Source organism: Apium graveolens, unplaced genomic scaffold, assembly GCF_009905375.1.
Source record: "Apium graveolens cultivar Ventura unplaced genomic scaffold, ASM990537v1 ctg6280, whole genome shotgun sequence".
NCBI classification, from domain to species: domain Eukaryota; kingdom Viridiplantae; phylum Streptophyta; class Magnoliopsida; order Apiales; family Apiaceae; genus Apium; species Apium graveolens.
The window spans coordinates 1-26,040 of NW_027419345.1; the positions used below are offsets into that span (position 1 = coordinate 1).

Genomic DNA, 26,040 nt, shown 5'->3' on the forward strand with positions numbered 1-26,040 from the left:
AAACAGGTCGACCACGGGCTGCATTAAATTCCCATGGTGTAATCGTTCCTCGCATGATCATATCTGCATCCAAAATTACTATAAATTCTGCATCAATTTTTGCATGATTCAGCCAATGCAGGACTGCAGCAGGTTTATTGATTGCTGGATACCTGATATGACAGAAAGAGGATCATGGTTTTATATTATTTGAATATGTTCTCAACATTCTTCCAAAGCTAGGAGAGATGAGTTTACATAATATGGAAGACGCTTAAATGCCAACAATCAACAATGTATCAAGACAAGGAAGATCAAGACTATATTATACACAGACTTGGTGTTACTAACATTAAAAAATGGTTCGCGTTTTTTTCATTTTACTATGACATAGGGCATAGTGTATACAGTAGTACATAGCTCTATGTCATGCATCTTAAAACATAGGCCTTGTATCTGTAGACAGTATCTATAGAAGGTAGTAATTTATATTACGGTTTTTCTCTTATGTGCCAATGGGCACATCATAAGCGCGGAAACTTATAATTTTAGTTCATCTTGATTGGTTCCTTTTTTATAATAGTATTGGACCCCCCTGCACACAAACTCCGCCAATCAAATTGGCCTAAAATCATTAGTTTCCGCGCTTATCATGTGCTCATGGGCACACAATAGAAAAACCGTTTATATAAATATTCAGAAGGCAGTTTCATCAAAATCCTTGCGTATTGTAAAAATGGCACTACATAACTGACGCCACCAAGTCGGGACAAGATTTAAAAAAGATCAGGATACCCAAAAAAACAAAATAAACAAGAAGATTTAGAACTAAACTACAATTTCAGACTTGACCTATGAAAGAGAAATGGATAGATAAGCAACAGGAATGTATAACTACCAATCGTTTGTTAGTGGATGCCGGCTCATAGATGGGACAAAATGTGTGGGGGCAAGGTCCAGGCCTTTATATTCTTTCAGGTCTTCATCAGTACAGCTGAGAAGTCTTGTTATATTTCCCGGTTGGCCACTCAGGTGGAAACTGTGAACAAGCCCAACAGTTTGCCAATCAAAATACGGGATACATTCGGTGGAAAATATGGTATGGATTTTTGGATGTGGCTTCTCAGGTTCATCTAAAACCTGATCTTGGACCTTAGTCTCCTTCATTTGTAGAGTTTGTGGAGTAAGATATTTCGGACGAGTAAGTTGAGAAAATGTGTTGCTATTCAAGAAGCTCAAGTATTTGGACCATTTTGGCTTAGGGCAACCATTTGCTGCATGCTGTAACAGTATACCTTCATTGAGAGTATTGATACATTCTATATTCATAAATAGACCCCTCCTTTTATTAGGGTCAGTTTCCATTGCTTTCACCTGCAGGTAGGCAGATTCATTTGTTATTTGTTTGTTGCATTTTTTATTAACCCTATAACATAATACAGTAATCTGCAGTTCATCACACATAACTTATCAAGGGTATAAAACTGTCAGTTGCAACTATTGATTAGAGCAATATATATGAAGAGCACACTGTGATATCCAATAAAAAATATTAATGTATGGTTATCATCCATTACTTAGCTCTTCATTGATATGATCACATTTTTCTCAGCTTATACGCAAATTTATCATATAGCTCTAAAATTGATGTAGGACCAGGGTTACGGATAGGGTAAAACAAGGTAATATGGGCCCTATCTCCGCAGAGAATCAGCAAGAAACACACAAAATCCGCAGATTTAATTCATAATCATTCAACTCTATCAAAAAAAGTGATTACATGTGTTTATAAAGTATTCCTGAGACTTGGTGAACAAGTAACATGGAGATTACGTAAAATCAACGATAAAAGGAAACAAATCGTTTTAATAATAACTCATACCTGTTAATTATCTACTACCATATATATATATATATATATATATATATATATATATATATATTTCTAGAATATTCCTAACTAGATAATATAATTACTAAATAAAAACGTACTTACACCTAAATAATACTATATACTAATTAACAACTAATTTAACTATATTATGTTCCACATCAAAAATCCCTAAGTATTAATTGTGTAGACCTTAACTGACCAATATTAACCACTTTGCATAGAATCAATATCTGGCAAGGTACTTGTATGAATCACCCTCTACTGTAATGGAGTTCATCTTACTTGACTAACATTAAAATTTTAGTTGTACCAATGGGTTACTCCAATATATAAGAAGTGTAAAAAGGTGATATCCAAAGAATCAAATACCTTTGTATGGTCATTATTCACTAATTACTTGTTTACAGCTTCAGTAATTTTTGCATCGCATAAAATGAATGTTTGGTAATCTATTCATATGAATCAGCCTCTGCAGCAAACTTACAATAATGATATTTGTATGGAAGTTGTCATGCACCCGAATAATTCAAAGTCATTAAAGGTTTATAAGAGGAAAAAGGGCAAAAGAGTAATTGAGGCAAACAGGGAAAATAATAATGTTTCAGGTGGTGACAGTCAACAGGGGAATGAGTCAAACAGGGGAATGAGTCAAGGGGTAAGAAGGGAATTGTACTTGAAAAAGAGGGGGATATGTAATTGAGGATAGGGCTGAGTAATCTTATCATCGATCAATTTTGTAATCTCTAAATTAGGGTTCTTAGGAGAGACGGGCCTCTCGAACGCCCCGATTTATCTTGTTCCATTTGTACTCTTTTAATCACCAGATCTATGTCAATCTAGCTCTATACAGTATAATTATTATCTCAATTCTGTTGTAGTTTGTTATTTCCGGAAGTGGTTCATTACAAATTGGTATCAGCGCAGACACATCCATGGGGCCGCCGACGGTCCCACAGAGGGTTGATTCGATTGAGGAGAAGATACACTGTTTAGAAGAGTTGATGAAGGAGTTAGTGGCGAAGGCTGTGGACAGAGCGATGGAGGCGATGCGTCCCTCTTTGATGGAGGCGTTAATGGAGAGACAGACCATGGCTGCGAAGAATATGGTTGCGGAGTTTGAAGCATTGTCTGGAAGGCTAGAAGGGAGAGTGAATCGGAGCCGGGAATATCATGATACCCTCATTAACACGATGAGGAATGACCAACTGAAATTTCAAACGGAAATGAAGTCGACCCTAACTGGATTCAAAGCTGCCTAGGCGTCGTTACACGATATGAAACCCAGTGTGAACCGAGGTGAGTTATTCAATACAAGCCCTAGTTCGAATTTGGGGATAAATGGTAAGTGGAATGGGGACAGCTTCGGAGGTGGATCAGGTCAAATCCCGAGTACGGGTCAAAGTAATTGACAAAGGAGGAGATGCTAGAAGCGGTAGTTATTGCTATGGAGGGGGATGCTTTGCGTTGGTTTTAATAGGAGAATAAAAGACATCCCATTAGGCGATGGGCAAATTTTAAAGAGTTTATACTGCGACAGTTTCGCTCATTCAGTGGTGGTTCACTTTACGAGCAATGGTTGTCTACCGTTCAAACTACGACGGTTAGTGAGTATCGTTGCCAATTTATTGGAACGGCAGGACCACTGGAGCGAGTGTCAGAGGATATGCTGATGGGACACTTTATTAATGGGCTGAGAGAGGATATAAAAGCATAAATTAGATTGATGAATACCATGTGTCTTGAGCAGGCAATGGAACAAGCCATGAGAGATGAGGAGAAGCTTCCCGTGACTAGCTCAAGGAGAATAAATTTTAGTACCTCTCGGTTTAGTAATTACTCCAGTTACAGAAAGGGAGTTAACTCGTTGGCCCTTATTTGTTAGCTCCTCCAACCAGTCCCCCACTATCTCACGCGTGGGGAAGCAGATTATCAGCAGAATCCCAGGCTTTAGTGATGTCACCTCCACACTCTAATTTAAGCCCACAGAACCACGGGGACGTGAAGAGATTAACTGAGAATGAATTACAGGAAAAGAGAGCGAAAAGGCTCTGTTATCGCTGTGACGCCAAATGGGCTGTTGGCCACAAATGTAAAAAAAGGGAGTTGAGTGTGATGCTGAAGGTGAAGGAGAGCCGGAAGGGGAGGAAAGTGAACCACCAGCATCACCAACTGAAGAAGTGTTAACTGAGGTGTCCTTGAATTCTGTGGTGGGAATCTCTAACCCGAAAACTATGAAGTTACGGGGGTTGATTGGGAATAAGGAGCTGATTGTAATGATCGACCCTGGCGCAACACATATTTTCCTCTCATTAGGGACAGTGACTGCGTTGGGAATACCAGTAGAAGGAACAGTTGGGTTTGGTGTGTCGTTGGGCAATGGAGAAGCTATACGTGGAGGAGTTTGTAGAAATGTCACTGTGCAGTTGGATGGAGGGTTGGAAGTAACTGAGGATTTCCTACCTTTAAAGCTCGGAAGTTCAGATGTGATCTTAGAAATTGCGTGGCTGGAAAAATTGGGTATGGTGCTCACAGATTGGAAGTCCCAAGTGATGAAGTTCAAGGTGAAAGGGGAGCCAATAACCTTGGCTGGGGATCCGTCATTGGTGCATTCGCAAATATCTTTGAAAGCGATGAGACGTACTTTGAAGAAGCAGGTATGTGGCTTTTGGGTTGAATTTAACAGTGTGGAGAAGCTGGTTGCAACCCAACAGAAAAGAGAGGGAGAGGATGTGGATAAACAGCCTGATTTTGTGCTCCCTATATTGCAGAAGTATAAGCGAGTATTTGAATTGCCCAAGGGGCTGCCTCCCTCGAGGAACCACGAACATGCTATCATCATGTAAGAGGGAAGTGACCCAGTTAGTGTAAGGCCTTATAGGTATCCCCAAAGCCAGAAAGCGGAGATTGAGAAATTGATAGGCAAAATGTTGGATGCAGTGATTATCAAGCCTTCGATAAGCCCGTTTTCAAGCCCTGTGTTGTTAGTAAAGAAGAAAGACGGGTCTTGGCGCTTTTGCGTGGATTATCGGGCTGTAAATAAAGAAACAGTCCTGGCCCGATACCCGTTATTGACGAATGGTTGGACGAACTCAATGGGGCCTCGGTATTTTCTAAGCTGGACCTTCGCTCCGGCTATCATCAGATTCTGGTCAGACCTTGTGACACACCCAAAACGGCTTTTCGCACACATGACGGGCATTACGAGTTCCTCGTCATGTTGTTTGGCTTAATGAATGCACCGGCCTCATTCCAATCGTTGTTGAACGATGTGTTATGTCCCTACTTGCGGAGGTTTGTACTTGTTTTCTTCGACGACATTCTAATATATAGTAAGTCACAAGCTGAGCACCAACACCACCTAACATTGGTATTTGATAAACTCCAAGAAAATCAATTGTTTGCAAATATTAAGAAGTGTGAGTTTGGCAAGGCTGTAATTGGTTATTTAGGCAATGTGATCTCGTGTAAGGGGGTTGAAGTGGATCAAACCAAGGTGAAGTCAATGTTGGAATGGCAGTCCCCTCGGAACTTGAAGGAATTGAGAGGGCAGACCCGTGGCATATTTCAGCAAACTATTTGGGTATGAGGGCTCAACAAAAATCAATATATGAGAAGGAGTTGATCGCTATCTGCACTGCCGTTATAAAATGTAAACCGTATTTGCTTGGACGACATTTTATTGTGCGGTGTGATCAACAGAGTTTGAGGTATCTCACAGAACAACGTGAAATCAATCCTGACTATCAAAAGTGGGTCACGAAATTGCTGGGTTTCGACTTTGAGATTCAGTACATAAGTGGTGCTTCGAATAGTGTGGCTGATGCACTCTCGAGGGAAACAGAGGGAGAGTTCATTTTAAATGCAATGGTAACCACACCGGTGATATCTTGGGAAAAGTTGGAGAGGGAGATTGTTGATGACAAGGTATTGCAATTACTGACAGATGATTTAATAACGGTTGCACGAGAACACCCAGGATATAGTATGGCATGCTATACTACAAAGGTCGATGTGTGATTCTTGCGATATCTATGTTCAGGGCATCCTTACTCAAGGAATATCATGATAGTGTGGTAGGGGGCCATGTAGGAGAATTGAAGACTTACTTACGGTTCGCTGTCGATTGGTATTGGGCCGGAATCAGAAAGGAAGTCACTAACTATATCAAGCAGTGTGCAATTTGCCAGCAAAATAAAGTGTCTCAACGATCTCCAGTCAGGCTGTTGGAGCCATTACCAATTCCTACACAGGTTTGGAGTGATATAAGTATGGACTTCGTCGAAGGTTTTCCAATGTCGCATGGTGTTAATGTTGTTTTAGTTGTAGTGGATAGATTGACAAAATATGCCCATTTTGTAGGGCTTAAACATCCTTTTGATGCCTTCAAGGTAGCTAGGGCTATAATTCAGGCCGAGCGAGCCGAGTTTAGAGCCGGGCGTAATTCGAGCCGAGATTAATCGAGTCGAGCCGAGCCAACTCGTTTAACTAATCGAGCCTAAACCTCTACCCGAACTCGACTCGTTTAATTTCACGAGTCGAGTCGAGCCGGATCGTTTAATTTTACACTTAATCGAGCTTAAAACTCTACCCGAACTCGGCTCATTTAATTTTACGAGTGGAGTAGAGCCGGCTCGGTTAATTAAACGAGCCGGAATTTCTGCCCGAACTCGGCTCGTTTTAACTAAACGAGCCGAGTCGAGCCCAGCCGCCCGGCTCGAATTACAGTCCTAAAGGTAGCAACAGTTTTTATTACGGAGGTGGTCCGTTTGCATGAGTTTCCCTCTAAATAATTCCTGATCGAGATCGTATATTTCTTAGCACGTTTTGGAGAGAATTGTTCAAATTACATGGGACGGCACTTAAGAAAAGCACGTCCTATCACCCCCAAACCGACGGACAGTCGAAGATCGTCAATAAAAGCTTGGAAACCTATTTGAGGTGCTTCAGTGACAATAAACCTACTTCATGGGCCAAGTGATTATATTGGACTGAATATTCTTATAATACATCCCCTCACACATCGACTAATATCAGTCTGTTTAAGGCATTATGGTCGGGATCCACCACATTTGGTGCAAATTCGAACTGGCCAAACCCCAGTGTGTAGCTTGGATGAACTACTTTAAGATAGAGAGATGCAATACTAGATGATCTTCGTTTCAATCTAATGAAGGCCCAGCAAATTATGAAAGCAGCTGCTGATCCTAAACGCCGGGAAGAATCATTCGAGATTGATGATCTGGTATATTTAAAATTGCAGCCATACCGCCAGGCGCCAACAGTCCTTGGCCCGAAGACCCATGAGAAACTTGCTGCCCGCTTCTATGGTCCATATCACATCATGAAAAAATAGGCAAGTTAGCCTACCAGCTGCGATTTCCAGAATCTGCAAAATCTATCCTGTGTTTCATGTGTCACAATTAAAACGTTCCCTTGGACAAACAGCTGTATCCCAGGAGCTTCCATTGCAGTTATCTAGTGAACTAGAATTGCTAGTGGAGCCTGAGTCAGTTCTTCAAGTACGACAAGTTAAGGTTGGTAATGCATTACGACTGGAAGCCTAGATCAAATGAAAAAATATACCAGCATTTGAAGCAACTTGGGAATACGTCCATATTTTGAACAACCAATTTCCTGCTTTTCACCTTGAGGACAAGGTGACTCTTTCGGGGGGGTATTGTCATGCACCCGAATAATTCAAAGTCATTAAAGGTTTATAAGAGGAAAAAGGGCAAAAGAGTAATTGAGGCAAATAGGGGAAATAATAATGTTTCAGGTGGTGACAGTCAACAGGGGAATGAGTCAAAGGGCAAGAAGGGAATTGTACTTGGAAAAGAGGGGATATGTGATTGAGGATAGGGCTGAGTAATCTTATCATCGATCAATTGTGTAATCTCTAAATTAGGGTTCTTAGGAGAGACGGGCCTCTCGAAGCCCCGATTTATCTTGTTCCATTTGTACTTTTTTAATCACCAGATCTATGCCAATCTAGCTCTATTCAGTATAATTATTATCTCAATTCTATTGTAGTTTGTTATTTCTGGAAATGGTTCATTACAGAAGTATAAATGAGAACTTCCATTATTCTTTGAATTTATGTTTTACTACAAAACCTTGATTTTCTTTTACATTTTTAATTTCATATTTGTTCATTTATCTTAATTTAAAATTAGTTCAGTCTACTTTACTTAAAGCATGATATCTAATAGTTATCTTTACTTCTTTCACTGTTGACCATTTCCCGTGTTTACACACTCACACCGCCACGCATGCATAATGTATGCCCATATTTGCAATAGAAGTTAAATTGGCTTTAGGTTAAATTTTAAAAGCCATGTTCAACTTAGCTTGAAGCGGTTCAGCCATTTTTTTTAGTGCAGCGACCTCAAGGTAAGCTATAAAATTTTGTAGTCAATATAACAAGTAAAACAAACTCAGAGATATAGGTTTATCTACAGGGATCAGTTTAGATAAAACCAAATGAGCAATGAGACATATTGAGACTGAGTGTGTCCATATAGCTAAATACAAAGTTCAATGATTTAAGTAAATAGGAAGTCTTTGTACCTCTCTAGGATAAGGAGGTTCAGGGAAAAGCCGTCCACAATCATAAACAATATTATCTTCATGGTGATCTAGTTTACTGAATGACCAATTGCCAACACTAAATGGCAGGCCATAATGTAGAAGAATGGGTTCAACGCCAGTCCGAGGAATGTAACCCGGGTATATCATCAAGTTATCATTAATCTTGTGGCGAAGCCCCACCTGAAAAATTTAGTGGACCATTCAAAGAAGATATTGCATACAAAGGAAGGTAAAGATACCAGGAAAGTGTGTTTTAATGGAAAAAATGGATATATGGTTACCTCAGCTGCACCAAAGGAGTATCCGTACATCTCACTGATCCACCCTTGCCCGTAAATGTCACCGGTTAAGTTTGTTGTCCAGTGAGCTCTATCTTCTCGTACTTCTTCTGTTTTAGAAAGCCACATTGGTGCCAAAGCTCGAAGATCATCTATGTGCATAGCTAGAAGCCCACCAACCTTATCACAGCGTTCAGGATGTTTAGTATGTAATTTAGCAAGAAGATTATTGCAGCCAACCAAGTACCTACAGAGGAAGTGCACATTTTAAGGACATGAATCATGATAAGGTTGCTAAGATAAAGATAGTCGTTTTCCTCTACTTTAATTACATTGATAATTACTTTATAATTTGTATGATATTTGATGGACCAAGGTGAACTTATGAAGATCTTAATTAGCTAAAAACATATAACTATTTAATTTAACATCCACAGCCTCAATTATAAGAAAAATAGTTTTATATAGGAGTAAAATGTAATTTTAGAATAATTTAATGCATTTATCTCCATGTACTTAAATATATAAAAATTAAAATACAATCAAGAATTCAAGATAAATTTTTGCCAAAATGTTAACCTTAAGAAGCGTATGAGCTACTAGACGGTTACAAAGTGATGCCAATAATAACCACTAAGATTACTTTAAATTAGAATAGGTTTAAATTAGAATAGGCTGGTAACAGCCGTCCCACACAGTGGCATATTGGGCAATTTATTCAGTTTATAAGCTTCACTAACATTACCAAATACACAGACTTTAATCTTTTGGTGGACCTGTGTGAGCTTGTGGACTATCCAAATTTTTGGATTTGGGAAAATGCATCGGGTATTTACATTTGAGCATGTGGACTATCAATTGTTGCATATTGGGAAAGTGCATTGGGTTTATATTATATGTGAACTTTTAGACTACCCAAATTGTTGCATTTGGGTATGTGCACTAGTTTATGCTATATTCAAATTCAGGATTAGATCGATTTTCAAAAAAGTATAAGAAACTCGAAATTTCACCGGGTTTGGTGGTATCATTCATTAATGGAAATGTCCAGCGGTGGGGACAAGAAACCAACCGATATTATTCGACAATAACCAGAGAGGCGTTAATCTAAGCTTATAAGCTCTTTGTTCGAGCCTAACAAAGACATCAAGAATTTATATGGAGGAGTTTTAACACTCCATCATGGTATGTGGAGCAATTTATTTAGTATATAACTTCAGTAACACTACAAAATACACCAAAAAATCATGATTTTCCGGGGGTCATTTTCCAAATACACAAACAAATCATGATCTTTTGGGGGTATGTGGTGGTCAATTCGTATATTACTCAAGTTGTTGCATTTGGGTCAGTGCACTAAGTTTATATGCTTGATTTGGACTCAGAATTAGACCCGACTTTAATAAGGACTCGAAATTTTAACAGGTTACGAATTTACGGAATTACTGAGATCTTAGCTAGGATTTCACAATAGAATTATAAAAATATACATAGCAACACTCTTAAAATGTACTGTACTTTTAAATCTTAAACATAAAAATTTTGGTAGTCGATCGTTCACTGATATTTAAGCTGCGTAAAGGCTGATTTATATTAAAAACCTATTCTAATGGGCCTAATATTTATAAAAACCTAATATTCTACTTTAAACACATCTTTAAATTCTACTTATCAAAAAACCTATTTTAACGGGTCTAATTACATTAAAACGCATCTTCTAATTCTACTTATTTTATATATTGTTTTTATTGGGCCTAAATATTTTTAAAATCAATCTTAATTAAATATCACATAACTATTTTAATTTAATCACATATTTAGAGCAAGTGAGCAACAGTATATATATAGGGAGGTGCTCAAATGAGAATCCATCTTAAAATAAGAACTGAGACTACATCCCAGCCCTCCAATATATAGTAACCCCTCTAAACTCAGCATTTTGTTTCTCTTTTCCTTCACTTTCCCGATCTGTCCTGTAATATCTGTTTTGTTTACCTCCCTGTCCCCCATCCACCATCACTCACCCATCGACGGCACTCTACTCTGATTATAACTCCGGCCATCAACCACCGCTTCTTTTTTACTTACATATATATATATATATACACACTCTCTCTCTGCCCATTCCGCTCTAGCTACTAGTTTTCACATCATCTTCCTCGAAACTGCATCATATCTTAGATTTGCAATTATGTTGTCGCTTACATTTCTTCCTAGATTTGAAATTGACTACGAATGCGACAAAAAAAAATCGTTGGAATTCTTGTGATACTTGTATACACAACATTCCTTTCTCCTCCTTTAACAGCAGTGTTGCTCACATATCTGATTTTTTTTGTGATTTATTGGTAATTAACGCTCAAATTTTTTGGTGATTTGTGTTAAATTTTTGGCGATTCTGCCTAAAATTAGGTGATTCTATATATGGTGATGTTAAATTATTAATATTTTTAGTTTTAATCTGGTGATTTCGAGGTGGTTGTGGTTAAAATTTCAGTGATGACTTGATTTTAGATTAGGCCGTGGTGGTAATAATATGATGGTGGTGTGGTGGTGCTAGTTGTGATGACGCAGTTGATTTTTGTGGTTCCGGTGTTTTTGGTGTTTGTGAAGATTAATAGTGATGATGGCGATGGTAGTTTGGTGATAATTGGATGTTAAAAGTTATATACCTTGCCGCATTGATATATTTCAGTGGTCATATAACTTGTCTGGCAGGAATGGAACAATAGTACTCACAAAGTGGGGCATCTAAGGCCAACAGTCTAAATGAAAATTAATATTAATCGCATGGTGAGGGAGAAATTATTTTCCTGTGCTGGTTTCAAACAGCATGTTGCAAGGGACCCTTCTCTAATTCCTCTGTTATATTAGTGAAAGATCTGTTAGTTCTTTGTATTGTTTCCTGGTTGCTAGTTCTTTCTTTGTTTGGCTGAGGCCTTTTCTTTTTTTTTTCTTGCGGGGTATGCCCCCTAGACTGTGTACTCTCTTGTTAGTTCTATTCATTTCGATTTAGCAAAAAAAACATTACTCAGAAGGTAGTAATTTATAACCATCTCAAACCTTTCCTCTTAGTAGCAGCAAGGCCTTGTGAACTTAACCTTTTTTCTAATTTTTTTCATATTTAATAATAGAGGAAATTAAATCAAACAATAAGAAACCCTTATTAGTGGATATGTCAAAGCACGCGACAATTAAATGCTGAATGTTGTTTCATCTGTAGTTTATTCGGCAAGTTTCCTGTGCGCTAATCATTGGACAGGAAATGCTATTCATAAATCCATGCAACATTGGTAAAAATAAAGCTGTTAAAACTTGACTAACAGCTAACATATTTCTTTGATAATTTCAGCAACTCTAGATGCTCACATTAAATGAGTTCCGGGAAGTGGCTTATGCCACTAATAATGTCCTCAACTATCTTTAGTAAGACGCTTATTGCTAAAATGGGAGCTGATATGTGCACACCCTGATTTATTGGTGCACACCCATTTATTAAATGACCAAATTTATCCTCATTGAACATGAAAGTAGGTTTGAGTTAAATATATATATATACACAAGGTTATTTTGGTCTGAATATCAACAAAAGGTGTGCACCTATAAATCTAGGGTGCGCACGTATCAGCTCCTAACTATAGGAGCCTCTTAGCATAAAATCTAGCTACTTAACTAACCGTGACATTTATAATATTGCATGAGCTGCAAAGAAACAAAATATAAGTTTCCGTTTACCTGAAACTTGGAAGGATTTACCAGAGAAATGAAGTAACACAAAGTATAAGGGATGTAAGAATACTTCCAACTTTATACCCTATTAAGTATTAGCCAACCACCAATACCTAACATTCATTGCACGGGGTCTATATAATAGAAGTTAGATACTCCTGAAGAAACAGAGCTTTTAAGGTCATGAAGATGAAATTCACATGTGGTAAACATCTAAAAGTTTATTCTTGAGAAGGGAATTAACATCGTAGGTAAAAAAAAAAATCATTAAACTGTAATCATGCTCAGACAATCTTACACATAATTGTAAATAATGTATACTGGTGAGATTTCAAAGGTAGAAAAATATTTGGAAGACAGGTATAGATGAGAGGCAAGTATTACCCGTAATAAGCAGCAACAGGCCTCCCTTTCTCGGCGCCAAGTTCCCAGGGGATAATAGGTCCTCGAATGATCTGGTCAGCATCTAGAATGACCACCCAATCAACATTATGTGATTCTTCACTATGTTTAAGCCAGTGAACAATCCCAGCTGGTTTGTTGATTGCAGGATACCTGGTGAACACTTAATTTGTTACAACTCCGAATATTTGTGTCCATAAAAGATAATAATATTGGCATACTTGAAACAGAAAAAAAAACACAGGATGAAAAGGCATAATAATATATAAAACAATAATGATAGTACCAGTCTCCAGTCCTAGGATGCCTACTCATAGAAGGGACCAGAAAAGTAGGAGCCAAATCCATGCCTCTATATAAGTTTTTCTCATCATCAGTACAGCTGAGGAGACGGGTAATTGGGCCAGGCTGTTGGGCTTTGTTGTAACTATTCATTAGGCCCACAGTTTGCCAGTCGAAGTAGTTCTGACACTCGACGGAAAACAATGTGTGGATCCTCCTTCCTTTGGCGCCTTCTTCTTCTTCATCATCTTGAGCCTGAGCCTGGGCCTGAGCCGGGGCCCACCCAATGAAACCACCTAATAAAAACACACATACTAATATAAACACACGTAATTTAGCCATTACAGAAGACCCCTTGATTTCAAATGAGTATCGATCTGAATTTCATCTGGTTTGTTCAAAGGTCAATACACAACATTGGTTATTTTGTAATCTTGTTTTGGGGGTGGTGACAGACAGAGGAGATGGGAGGAATATAATTATTAAAATAATTGAAACAAACAAACTGATGTTTTATTAGTTTAAAAGTCAAACTTATTAATCTATCATGTGCGCGTGTACGTACGTACGTGTGTTTCATACTGGGATGAAAATGGACTTCCGATCTACCCATGTGAATCGGAGGCTAGCTAGGGCCTGCTTTCCTTACTAATTTTGGGCTCCCTTCCAAATTGATGATTAAAACTGTAAAAACAAATAAAAATTTTGATAAAATTTGATGGTGAAATTATTAATTAAATAAAAGACAGTTTTCTTTATAAAAGTAAAGGGAATCTGTTTTTAGGACAAAAACACTATTTACAAATAACTTTTAAATCATCAATATATCTATAGAAGAAGTCGATGTTATCTATACAGCGCCTTTTCTATTTTCGAATTTTCTCAATTTTTAAAATAAAAATTCATAAAATCTATTACAATTGTTTAAAACTTTTCTTTAAGTCAAAAAACTTCAAAGATTTACTAACAAAGGAAAAGTAAAAAATATATTATAATATTTTTCTAAATTTTCTCTCCAAGTCAAAAAAAAATTATCGTATTAATAAAAGATATAATCACCTTATATCCTTCTAAACTTTCTTTTTTAAGTCAAAAAAAACTTCAAAAGGTTTACTAAATTTTAATATTTTAATATTAAAAACTTCAAATAGGGCGAAAGTAAAAAGTATATTTTAATATTTTTCTGAACTTTCTCTTCAGGTCAAAAAGAATTAATTTTGCACAACAAGTCATAGGAAAATAAAAAAAAAATTATTATTATTTTCTAAACTTTCTCTTCAAGTTAAAAGAATGCTTCAAAATATTTACAAATAGAGTAAAAGTAAAAAAATTCCTTTTATATCTGTGTGTATGCATATGTATTGTTTCTGAATTAAACTCTTAATTTTATGATTATTTTGATTGTATGGTGTGATTGAAGTTGTGAATATGTGCATGTATATGTGTTGTTTCTTAAATAAACTCTTAATTTTAAAATTATTTTGATTGTATAGTGTGATTGAAGTTGTGAATGTACTTTATTTTGTGTTTTATGATTTATTTTTCAGCTTGCAAGAATACTTATTTACTTAGTTTTAATTACTACTTGCGCCTACAAGGTACAACGGAAGTGTTACTTGCTCCTAGAGTGGACAAGAGATGATTTTGTCTTAGTTTTTGTAACTTGTTGCGCCTCCAAGGAACTATGGACATGTTACTTGCGCAAGGGCTCTTTGTACCTAGTTTTTATACACATTTGCACTACCAAGGAGAGAATCAAGAGATGAATATTTAATTTGCCCTAGATTTTCATGTTACTTGCGCCTAATAGCATGTAGAGAGTGTTTTATCTTAAAATAATAAGCCAACTTGCGCCTACTAAATGTACAAGGGAGGCTACTTGTGCAAAGAGTGAACAAGGTACACTTTTGACTTAGTTTTTGATCTCATTTCTTTCTTAATGCTCCTACTAGGTCAAGACCACTTCTGGTACTTATTTTTTAGCCTTATTATAAGGTACTTGCTCCTACTAGGTAATAGAGTAGCCTTGGTGACTCCTACTACATGGTAGTGATCACTTTGACTTGGTTTTTGTAGAGTGCTTTAACCCTTAAACGGTCGCGTCTTCATGTCTTCTCTCCGAGTCTTCGTATAAACCATATAACCTTCATATTCAGATGTGAATCCTCACTTAACAATCCTTCTAATGATAGTACTTAGTTTCACTTCACGAAATTAACGTCTAGTATAATGGTCTGGTTCACAGACGACCAGTTCTGTTATCAGGCCTTCGTACTATAATTTCCATATAACATTTTAAGTCTTCTATCATATACAATCAACTTCACTTAGAATCTTTCAGGTCTTCACACTAATCCTAGTAACTGCTTCGTATGACTTCAACCCTATTCCTCCATTGCCTGAACATCTTAATAAAATTCATACAGACTTCTGTTGACGTCTTTTTCACTACAGATACCAAGATCATCATGTATATACCCAATAATCAATCTATATTGATTCCAGTTGAACATAGATTATTCGCAAGTCCTTTGTTCTATGTTGAGTTATTCAAAACAACATTGCTAAGAATAACATTCTGCTTCAATCTTGCTCAACAGATCATAAACAAGCAAATAATACGCAGTTCAATTAAATTGATGAATATCGTGAGTAGCTCCAAAATCCGAGGTATATAAGGTCGTTGTAAAGTACGGTTTACTAAACACTAGATTATAATCTGTTAGGTCACACACTGTAAAAGGGGGTTGAATATAGTGTTTACTACAATCAAATCGAATATAAGAACTCAAGTAACATAACACAGATTTTATTCAACACAATAAACTATGTTACAATATGGAACTGTCCTCTCTCAGTGATGAACAAATTATCACGAGAGCTGCTAGGGTTATATTGAATAATAACTTCGATTAAGATAACACATATAGTGTAAACCATATGCTTGTATTATATACTACACATTTACAAGATAATGTTCTAATTGATATGGAATATAATTCTGCTTCCTAAAATATATCAACTAGTTATCTTTTCTTCCAAGTATTCTATTCTTCATAAAATTCTTTCTTCATGTATATTTCTTTCTGTCTTAGTCTCTATCTTCTTTCTTTTCAATCAGCCGCCTGCCTTATCTGAAAGTCTCCTTAAGTCCTGATATTATCTCCTGATAAATATCTTCTGATAATTTAAGTTCTGATAACTTAAGTTCTGATATCTTAAGTCCTGACTTCAGTATAAGTACTGATTTCTAGTTAAGGACTGATTTGTCCTGTTAAGTAAGATCTGAAAACTTAAACACAATCATATTAGACATGACATCACAAATATATCTAACAATCTCCCCCAACTTGTAAATTAGCATAATATACAAGTTCAACAGATATTTGATGATGTCAAAAACATTAAGTACAAATGCAAGAGAATTTGACTAGATTACTATAACTTACAGTCCTTTCAGCTTTACCATCTTTAACTTCTGATAACAGTTTCAGTCTGTATACACTTCAGAATTTAAGCAGTTGTAGATCTTTGACTTGGCTTCAATTTCTGATCTCTTTGATGTCAGGAGTTGTTCTAAGATAGTTCTTCAAAAGACATCTCTCAACATATTCAAGTTCATTGACCATCCTCCTTTTAGCATTTATCAATTCAGGTGTATCTTCACCAGTTTGAAAATAGCTGCTCTGAGATCATTTATCTTAGCTTTTCTTATCTCCTGATCTAGTCTGATCAGATGTGCCTTTCCAGACTCTAAATTGAATTCCACAACCTTATAACCCAGAAAAGTAGTTATGATCTTAGCAGAGTTAGGCTTCATTTCGACAATATCACCTTTATGATCTCTGTACTTGGGACAGTATGTGCTGTCAGACTTTACAGAATAAAGCTTCTTCTGTCTTTGAATTTGTGACTTTAAATAACCTGCAGCATTATCTGTTAATCTGTCTTTCACTTGAAGTAGGAATAGAACATGTTCCAGTTCCTCAAAATACTTCAGTGGTATAGCATTCTGCCTGATATGGTATAGAATTGAAGGAAACAGTATTCCCTCTGTCACATAGTTGATTGATGCTCAATAAATTGTGTTTGAGACCATCAACTAATGCAACTTCATCAATGATGACATTTTCTCTTGAAATCAAGCCATATCCTATAGTGAATCCTTTGCTGTCATCTTCAAAGGTTATGCTAGGGTCAGCTCTCTCCTTAAACTCTGTGAGCAGGGTGAAATCTCCTGTCATGTATCTTGAACAACCATTGTCCAAGTACCATAAATTCCTTCTTTGTCCCTGGTTGCTTGATGAACTAGTTTCATTTTCATCATGATTCATCCTGACTGGAATTGTCTTCATCCTCAGCAACTTGCTCTTTACCCTTGCTTGATTCTGATTTGCTTGTGCCAACTTTGAGACTTGGCATTATCTTCTCCTCATTCCTGGCTTCCATCTTCTCACAGTCAGCTATAAGAGCAACTGTTCCTCCTTTTCTCTTTCCCTTTTCCAACAGCTCATCCTGCTCCATTTCAAGTTCATAAGTCTTCAAAATTCCATATAATCTTTCAAGTGTGAAGTTCTTATAATCTTGAGAGTTTCTCAAAGAGACAGTCATGGGCTTCCATTCCTTTGGCAGAGACCTAAGAAATTTTAAGTTGGAATCCTTGACTTGGTACACTCTACCATACAGCTTCAATCCATTCAACAGTTTCTAAACCTGTTGAAGGTATCATTTAATGATTCACCTTCTTCAAAGTGAAAATATTCATACTGTTGAATAAGAAGCTGCATTTTGTTCTCTCTGACCTGCTCAGTACCTTCACAGATGATTTGTACAGTGTCCCAAACTTCCTTTGCAGTTTGGCAATTGATGACATTGTCAAACATATCTTGATCTAAGCCATTAAACAAAATGTTCATGGCTCTCTTATCCTTGCGGATTTCTTCCATGTCTTCAATAGTCCATTCTGCTCTTGGCTTGGGAATAGACTGTCCAACAGCAACTGTTGCAGTAGCAGCTGTGGCTACCTTGTGAGGGATGTGAGGACCATTTTCAATACAGTTGATGTAGCTTTCATCTTGAGAAAGAAGATGTAAATGCATCTTCACTTTCCAGTGATGATAATTATCCTTTTCCAGAACTGGAATCTTTACACCAATATCCTTCCTATTCATGATGGTAATAGGAGAGTTCTTCTGTGCACTCATGATGTTAGCAGAATAGATCTTTAAACTCTTTATATTTTAAGAGCTTGCTCTGATACCAATTGTTATTCCCAGTGGACTAACAATGAGATTTACAGAAGGGGGTTGAATGTAAATCTCAAAACTTTTTCAAGTTTTGAGCAGTTTGTAAGGCTAAGTGTTTGAGTGATCAAATGTGTGTGAATTGCTTGGAGCTGATGCAGACAGATATATATTCAAACACAAATGTAATGAACACAAAGAACTTAAAAACTTTTCTGGTGGATTTGTTGTTCCACCAGAGATGTGTTATTTCAGAAAATCTGTGATTCAAAATTAAATCACAGCTGCTTCCTAGTACAAACTAGATGATTTTCTCTCTTGATATTTCTAAACAGCTCAGGGAAAATTCACATCTAATTACTAGCTACTACTTGGTTTATATATCACCAAGTTTACAAGTGAAGACAAAGATAAAGTACAATAAGACAATAGTTCTCCACTTGTTTCTATTCCATTTTTATCCAGTGTAATATGGAATTATCTGTTGACTTTCCATTTGAACCAGACTAAAAATGGCTGCTTTTTCTGCTGTTCCTGAAATAGGCTACCACATCTCTGTCAATCTATGTGCCTCTGTCAGCTTTGTTAACTGTCACTATCAACTGCTATGAGACTGAGCATCCGTTGAAGCTTTTCATCCGTTGATGGCTTTATCCGTTGATGCTCTAGCAGTTGAAGCTTTATCCGTTGAAGCACTTATCCGTTGATGGATATTATCCGTTGAAGCATTAAAGACATCCGTTGAAGCTTTGTTTCTTATCCGTTGAAGGTCTTCAATATCCGTTGACACTTCTTCACTTATACAAAATTACAAGGCATGAAATATTTACAATTAGCCCTCCTATTTGTACATCCATTAGTAGTCAACATGACTGATTATTTCCTAACAATATCTAAGAATTACAGCTTGAAACCAGAGAGTGAAATGTGCTACAATACCAAACTTATTGCTAAGTAAGGCTACTCCTTCAACGGATAGCCAAGATGGTCTTATCCGTTGAGGCTACAAACACTAGATTTCTACTTAAGTGTTTTGCTTAACTTATCATCAACCTAATACACATATTCCTAACAATCTCCCCCTATTTATGTCTACTAGAACTGTAGGCATAAATTTGGGTTTAGCTTGATGATAACAAAACACTTAACAAATATATAAACTGTAACAAAGCAGAAATTCAAAAGTGCTACAAAAGTGTATATGCTGAGATGAAATTGAAGAAATACATTGTTTCCAAGGGTGCTCCTTTAGCCTGAGCAAATTACTTTCTTTTCCTTTGATCCCTGGTTTTCTTTCCTAGCCTCCTGTCATTCTCCTCTATTTGAAGTTGAAGTTGTCTGTAGAATTCAGCTTCATCTTCTTCATTGATATCTAACTTAGACTGCATATCCTTGAGAGTTTCATTACTGGCAATCTTTAGCTGATCTTCAATTCTGAAAAATCTTCTGACTCCTTTGTTGTCTCTGAACTCCATCAACCAATGAGGTGATTTGTGAATTATAATACCTCTCTCTTGAATGAGTAAAGTTCTAGGCAAGGCATTGGGCTCCCTCCAAGTTTTCCTTATATTGGCAATCTTGTTGAGAATCTCAGTCCTGGCAGTCCTGGTAAAGCCAGAATCCTTTTGTATGGCTGAGTAGACTCTAATCAAGGTAGAGTAGCCTTCATTCAGAATTATGTGAAGAGGCCATGTTCTTTCCCCAGCTCCTTTGTATTTGAACACTAGTCTTTCTGGTAGCTGTCTGTAGGCAGCTATTCCCCTTACATCCTCCAGCTCATCCAGATAGAGTTCAATGTCTGAAAATTCTTTTATGTCACAGATGTGAACATAATCATCTTTAGAGGTTTGAGGTTTAGGCTTAGGCTTCTGTGTGAATTTGATTGAGGCTTTAGGGGGTGTTGATTTGATTCTTCTTTTCTGCTTCTTTGATGGTGTAAAAGAGGTTAGGAAGGTGGGCAATTTGATGGTGTCCCAATCAATTGGTTCCTCCTTAGGAATGATTGGTTCACCATGAATGTTTATGAAGGGGTCAGGCACAATGGGTTCAGGAATAGAGGGTAGTGGTTTGGATATTGATTGGTTTTCTTCAGTCTCATCTACCATCTTTCTCTTTGCATTGACCTTCTTTCTATTCCCTTTCTGCCATTCTTCCTTACTTCTTTCCTCCATCTCAGTACCAACCATGTCCCCCATAGCTCTATCTTCACCTTTGTCTTCAATTTCTTTCTGTTCTTCAGCCTGACTTAACTTTAGCTGTTTTTCAAGCTTTGCTTGTGCTCTTTTGTTAGCCTTTAGCTGTTTGGCTTCTTCCTTCAACCTCTTGGTTTCTTCCCTCTTGGCTATTGAGAATTTGGGATGTCCTTGCATCACATAGATGCTCTTTCCCTCTCTAAAGATAACAGCCATGTTCCTCCTTACAGCCTCATCCATGTTCTCTTTGAGCTTTATGATACTTCTACCCAAAAGCTTGTCTTCATCAGGCTTTAGAAGGGAAAATCCACTCCTTTCATTTGAGCAAGGCTTAGAGGGTTCTTTGTAGAGTCCTTGTTGAAGCTGTTGTTGGGCTTGAGAACCATAGGTTGCAGATCTTTGGAAGAAGTTTCTCCATCCTTATGCCTCCCTACTGGCTTGAGTTCCATAATAATTGATTCCACTTTTGTGCTATGCTTCACAGATTGTGATTGAGAAGTTGTAGAACCAAATATTAGTTGCATCTTTTCATCAATCTTCTTCCTTTGCTCTTTGACTTGCAATTCAGCTGCTGCTATCTGGATTAGATCAATTCCATCTAGCTTTCCTTTGACTTGAATTGGTGGAGAAGTTGTGATGACAGGAACTAGCACTTGAGAAATCTGAACTGTTGTAGATGGCTCTCCTTCCCCTTCCCCTTTATTCTCCCCCTTTTTGTTATCATCAAGGGTAGGGATCAAGCCTTGTGCTTTTTGCCAGCTGCATGAGTAGATTTGTTTGAGTTTGTTGATTCTGAAGAATGGTGACCATATAGTCTTCAATGATTTGAACCCTATCTTCCAATCTGGCCAGCCTCTTGTCAGCATCAGATGCTTTCCTCAGTCTCCCCAACAAATCTTGCATAGTACCATAGGGTATAACTGAATCCAATTTCTCAGCATTGTAGGATTTCAGATCTGCAATGTCCTGCTTGAGCTCATCCACACTTAGATTTTGCTGGTAATGCTGCAACTGCAAGAGATGCAGAGATTCCAGATGAGCTTGAAGAATTGCCTTGGTACCAGCATCTTGAGTCTCCTGAAAGGCCTTCTGAATTGTCATGACTTGTCTGACCAAAGTGACACCAAATTCTCCTGGTGTTGGTGATTTGGCCAGTGCCCATTCAGGAAGAGCAGGAGCAGAACTTGGGCCTTCTACTCCCCCTAAGTTCATGCTCTCATTCAAAGAATTAGAGTCATCATCATTAGAATTTACTCCAAATTCTTCAGATGGCTCACCAGCTTGAGAAGGCAGCCTGTTGACAGCAGCTTTGTCTCTGAGAAGAGATTCTGAAGTGTGTACAATGTGTAGTGTCTGTTCTGCCTCCACATTGCCCTGAGCAGCCAAAAATTGAAAGGCTGAAACAGGGTGAGTAAAAGTGTCAGCATCCAAGGAAATGTTATCAATGATAGCTTTGTAATGTTGCTGAAATTGTCTTTCCTTATCTGCATCATCCACTTTCATTAACTCACTAGCAATGGCTGGATCCACCCTTATAGCTTCTGTACCTGCCTTTCTCTCAATTTCTCTCTGTTCTTGCATCAGGGGCTCCCCCTGGCTCACACACACCCTCACACCCTCACCTTCACCTTCTAAGGTGGCACTCCTCTCACTTACTTTTGCCATGCTGGAAGAAATAGCATGCATTTGGTGACTCTCAACCTCTCCTTTTGCCTGGGAGCAACCCAGCCTCTCACTCAAAAAATCACTCCCTTCCCTCAAGCCTAAAAGTGATTGTACAGTTGCCATGTCCTCTACAGTTGGAATTGTTTCTGTTAAGTGTGTAGAGGCCATCAACGGATAGGGAGTATCCGTTGAAGTGGAAACTGATGGTATCAACGGATAACTGTTGTTAAGCTTATCCGTTGAAGAACAACCACTTGTCAACGGATGAGAGATATCCGTTGAAGAAGGAAAAGATGTAGATATAGAAAGTGACATAATTGTTGAATCTGTGTGGATTGATTTTAAGTGTGGTGACACAGATTCTGTAACTACATCTGAAAGAATTGGCTGATGATCCAACAAATCATCTAAAAGATGATGATCACCAGGTTTTGAGTGGGGCTCCTCCCTGAGTTTTAATGAGGGAGAATCAGGAATTGATGTGAATATCATATCCACATCCAGAGAGGGTGTTGGAGAGTTTGATGAATGGTGTGTTTCTATATTGAGAGAATGGGGCTGTGATTCCACATTTGCTGGAATCACATCAAGCTGAATTTGAGAAGGCACAGATACAGGTGGATGTATCTGTGCTGTGTGTGTCCCTTGTGTGGAAACTAGGGTCTTGGCCTTCTTCTTCCTTGAAAAGGCTTTAAATGGTGAATGTGTGGCTTCAGTGTCCCTCCCTCTTTTGTTCTGTGTCCCTGGTTGGGGACTATTTTCAATAGTTACAACCTTTTGGGAGGATGCAACTAGGGATGTGTTGGACTCCTTTTGAACCACCACAGTCTTTTGAGAGACTGTGGCTTGGCTGGTTTGGGTACCACTCACCTCTCCCACCTTATCCTGGGGGGTTTTTTGATGTTCACCCCTCCCCTCACCACTCACACCCTGTTCACTCCCTTCAGGGTTTATGGTAGTTGTTACAACTGTTATCTTTTGAGAAACAACAGAGGTAGGTTTCTTTGACTTGACTTTGGAAACTTTAGATTTGGTGGCTTTGGTAGGAGCCTGTTTGGACAAAGACACAGGTTCCATAGCCACACTAGAAGGCAAAGAAACATTGGGGTTGGAAATAGTAGGAGTTATAGAAACATTTACCTCACTTACCTGTGGTACATTCATGATTGGCAAGTATACCAATGGCACCTGGCTGTTGAGGTTCATTCTCAAAAGGTCTGCAAGGACCCTTTTCTCTTGTGCCCAGCATTTGAGTTTATTATTCTCATTGGATATAACCAAACCTTCAGCAACATGGTTAGCCAATAACATAAAGAATCTAGCAAAGTAGATGTTATGTGGTCTATTAGCTTTGTTGCCTAATCTGGAACCTAATTCTAGCATAACACAGTTGCTAAAATTAAAGTACCTATCAGAAACTAGCATATAGAGCATATTAACAAGAGATGAAGTGATAGCATCAAAATTGCTAATCTTCCCAGAGAAAACCTTAATAAAGGCATCTCCAAGAAAACTCCATTCTTTCCTAAGGCCTTTCCTTCTAATACTACCTAAACTAGCAGAATCAAAAGCATAGCCTATGGAATCTAGCATTGCAGAGACATCTTTATCAGTATGTGGTGTCATGGCATTATTCTCAGGCAACTTAAAGCAAGATTGTATATCATCACAATTAATGCAATAGTCCTTACCTTTGAGAGAGAAGGCAATAGTCATATCTGTGGAGTTGAACTCTGCAGTTGTCCAAATTTCCTCAATCACTTCACAGTAGATGGTTGGGGCTTCCAGCATTGCATAGCTCAGTTTGCAGTTCTTGATGAAGTCCATCATCTTGTGATAATCAGAATGGGATTCATTCTTTTCAACCAAGACTATGAAATTATTCTTTTCATAAACAAATCCGGTTTGAGACATAATTTTGACTACTGGTGCCATTGTTGTCAGTAGAGGTTGCAGAGAAAAACTTGAGAATTGAGAGAGAAAGAGAATGATAATTGCAAGAAAGCGTAAAGTGAAAATAAGAATTCAATTGGGCTTTTATACTTTCTTGAATTAAAACATAAATAAAATAATTAAATGATACTTTTAAGTAAGTGACAGCCGTTCAGGAATAAATAAAACTGTAGAAATTCTGAAAACTACTGTAAATACAAATACATACAACACTGTATATCTGTATCAACGGTTGAGTAAAAGAATCAACGGCTGTGACTCACTGACGTGACATATCAACGGATAAGGTAAATAGTTATCCATTGATGAACAACACCATTTTATCCGTTGAAGGATAAAATTACCAGAAATGTATTTGTCTTTCAACGGATGACGAATATCCGTTGATAGAACAATTTTGGCTTTCAACGGATAGGGAATATCCGTTGACAGGATAAGTCTTGATTAAAGCCAACTTTGTTCTTGCAGCAAATTCATTTCAGGCTACAAGACAGATTACATAGATGACATAGATTATGAATAGTTAAGCATACCTAACTCACTTACTAATCTTGTGAATGTTGATTCATCAAGTGGCTTGGTAAATATGTCTGCAATCTGCTTTTCACTTGGAACAAAATGAAGTTCCACTGTACCTTTCATTACATGTTCCCTAATGAAGTGGTACTTGATATCAATGTGCTTGGTTCTTGAGTGCTGCACTGGATTTTCAGTAATGGAAATGGCACTTGTGTTGTCACAAAATATTGGAATTTTGTCAACAGTTATACCATAGTCAAATAACTGGTTCCTCATCCATAGTATTTGTGCACAGCAACTACCAGCTGCAATGTACTCAGCTTCAGCTGTTGATGTGGAAACAGAATTCTGCTTCTTGCTGAACCATGATACAAGCTTGTTCCCTAGAAATTGACAGGTGCCTGTTGTGCTTTTCCTGTCTATTTTGCAACCTGCATAATCTGCATCTGAGTAGCCAATTAGATCAAAACCAGACTCTCTAGGGTACCAAATTCCTAGATTTGGAGTCCCCTTGAGATATCTGAAAATTCTTTTAATAGCCACTAAGTGAGATTCTTTAGGGTCAGCTTGAAATCTAGCACAGAGACAAGTAGAAAACATAATATCAGGTCTACTAGCAGTTAAATATAAAAGTGAGCCAACCATGCCTCTATAACTTGTAATATCCACAGACTTTTCAGCCTTGTTTAATTCAAGCTTAGTGGCAGTGGCCATGGGAGTTTTTGCAGGTGAACAATCCATTAAGTCAAACTTCTTTAAAAGATCATAAATATATTTAGTTTGACTAATGAAAATTCCACCACTAACTTGTTTAACTTGTAAACCAAGAAAGTAAGTTAGCTCTCCCATCATGCTCATTTCATATTTACTTTGCATTAATTTAGCAAACTTTTTACAAAGTTTATCATCTGTAGATCCAAATATAATATCATCTACATAAATTTGTACAAGTATCTTAGAGCCATTAACATTTCTAAAGAAGAGAGTTTTGTCAACAGTACCTCTTGTGAAGTGATTATCTAGAAGGAACTTTGATAAAGTCTCATACCAGGCTCTAGGTGCTTGCTTTAGTCCATAGAGTGCTTTCAACAAATAATACACATGGTCTGGAAAATTTGGATCTTCAAAACCTGGAGGTTGGCTTACATAAACTTCTTCTTCCAATTCTCCATTTAGAAATGCACTCTTGACATCCATCTGATAGACTTTGAAATTGGCATTAGCTGCATAGGCTAGAAAGATTCTGATGGCTTCAAGTCTGGCAACTGGAGCAAATGTTTCATCAAAATCTATTCCCTCTTGTTGAGAGTAGCCTT

The 26,040-nt window shown here is 37.5% G+C and overlaps 1 protein-coding gene across 1 annotated transcript; it reads right to left on the reverse strand.

Moving 5' to 3' along the window:
* Positions 1-4: 4 nt before the first annotated feature.
* LOC141703163 (peptidyl serine alpha-galactosyltransferase-like) lies at positions 5-13,662 on the reverse strand (the record flags this gene model as incomplete). Its single annotated transcript, XM_074506758.1, has 6 exons — positions 13,157-13,662; positions 12,853-13,023; positions 8,743-8,986; positions 8,441-8,641; positions 878-1,353; positions 5-152 (listed from the first exon to the last, which is right to left on the reverse strand). Coding segments are annotated over exons 1-6 (1,578 nt in total), but the record flags the coding sequence as incomplete, so codon positions are not given.
* Between the last annotated feature and the right edge of the window lie 12,378 nt (positions 13,663-26,040).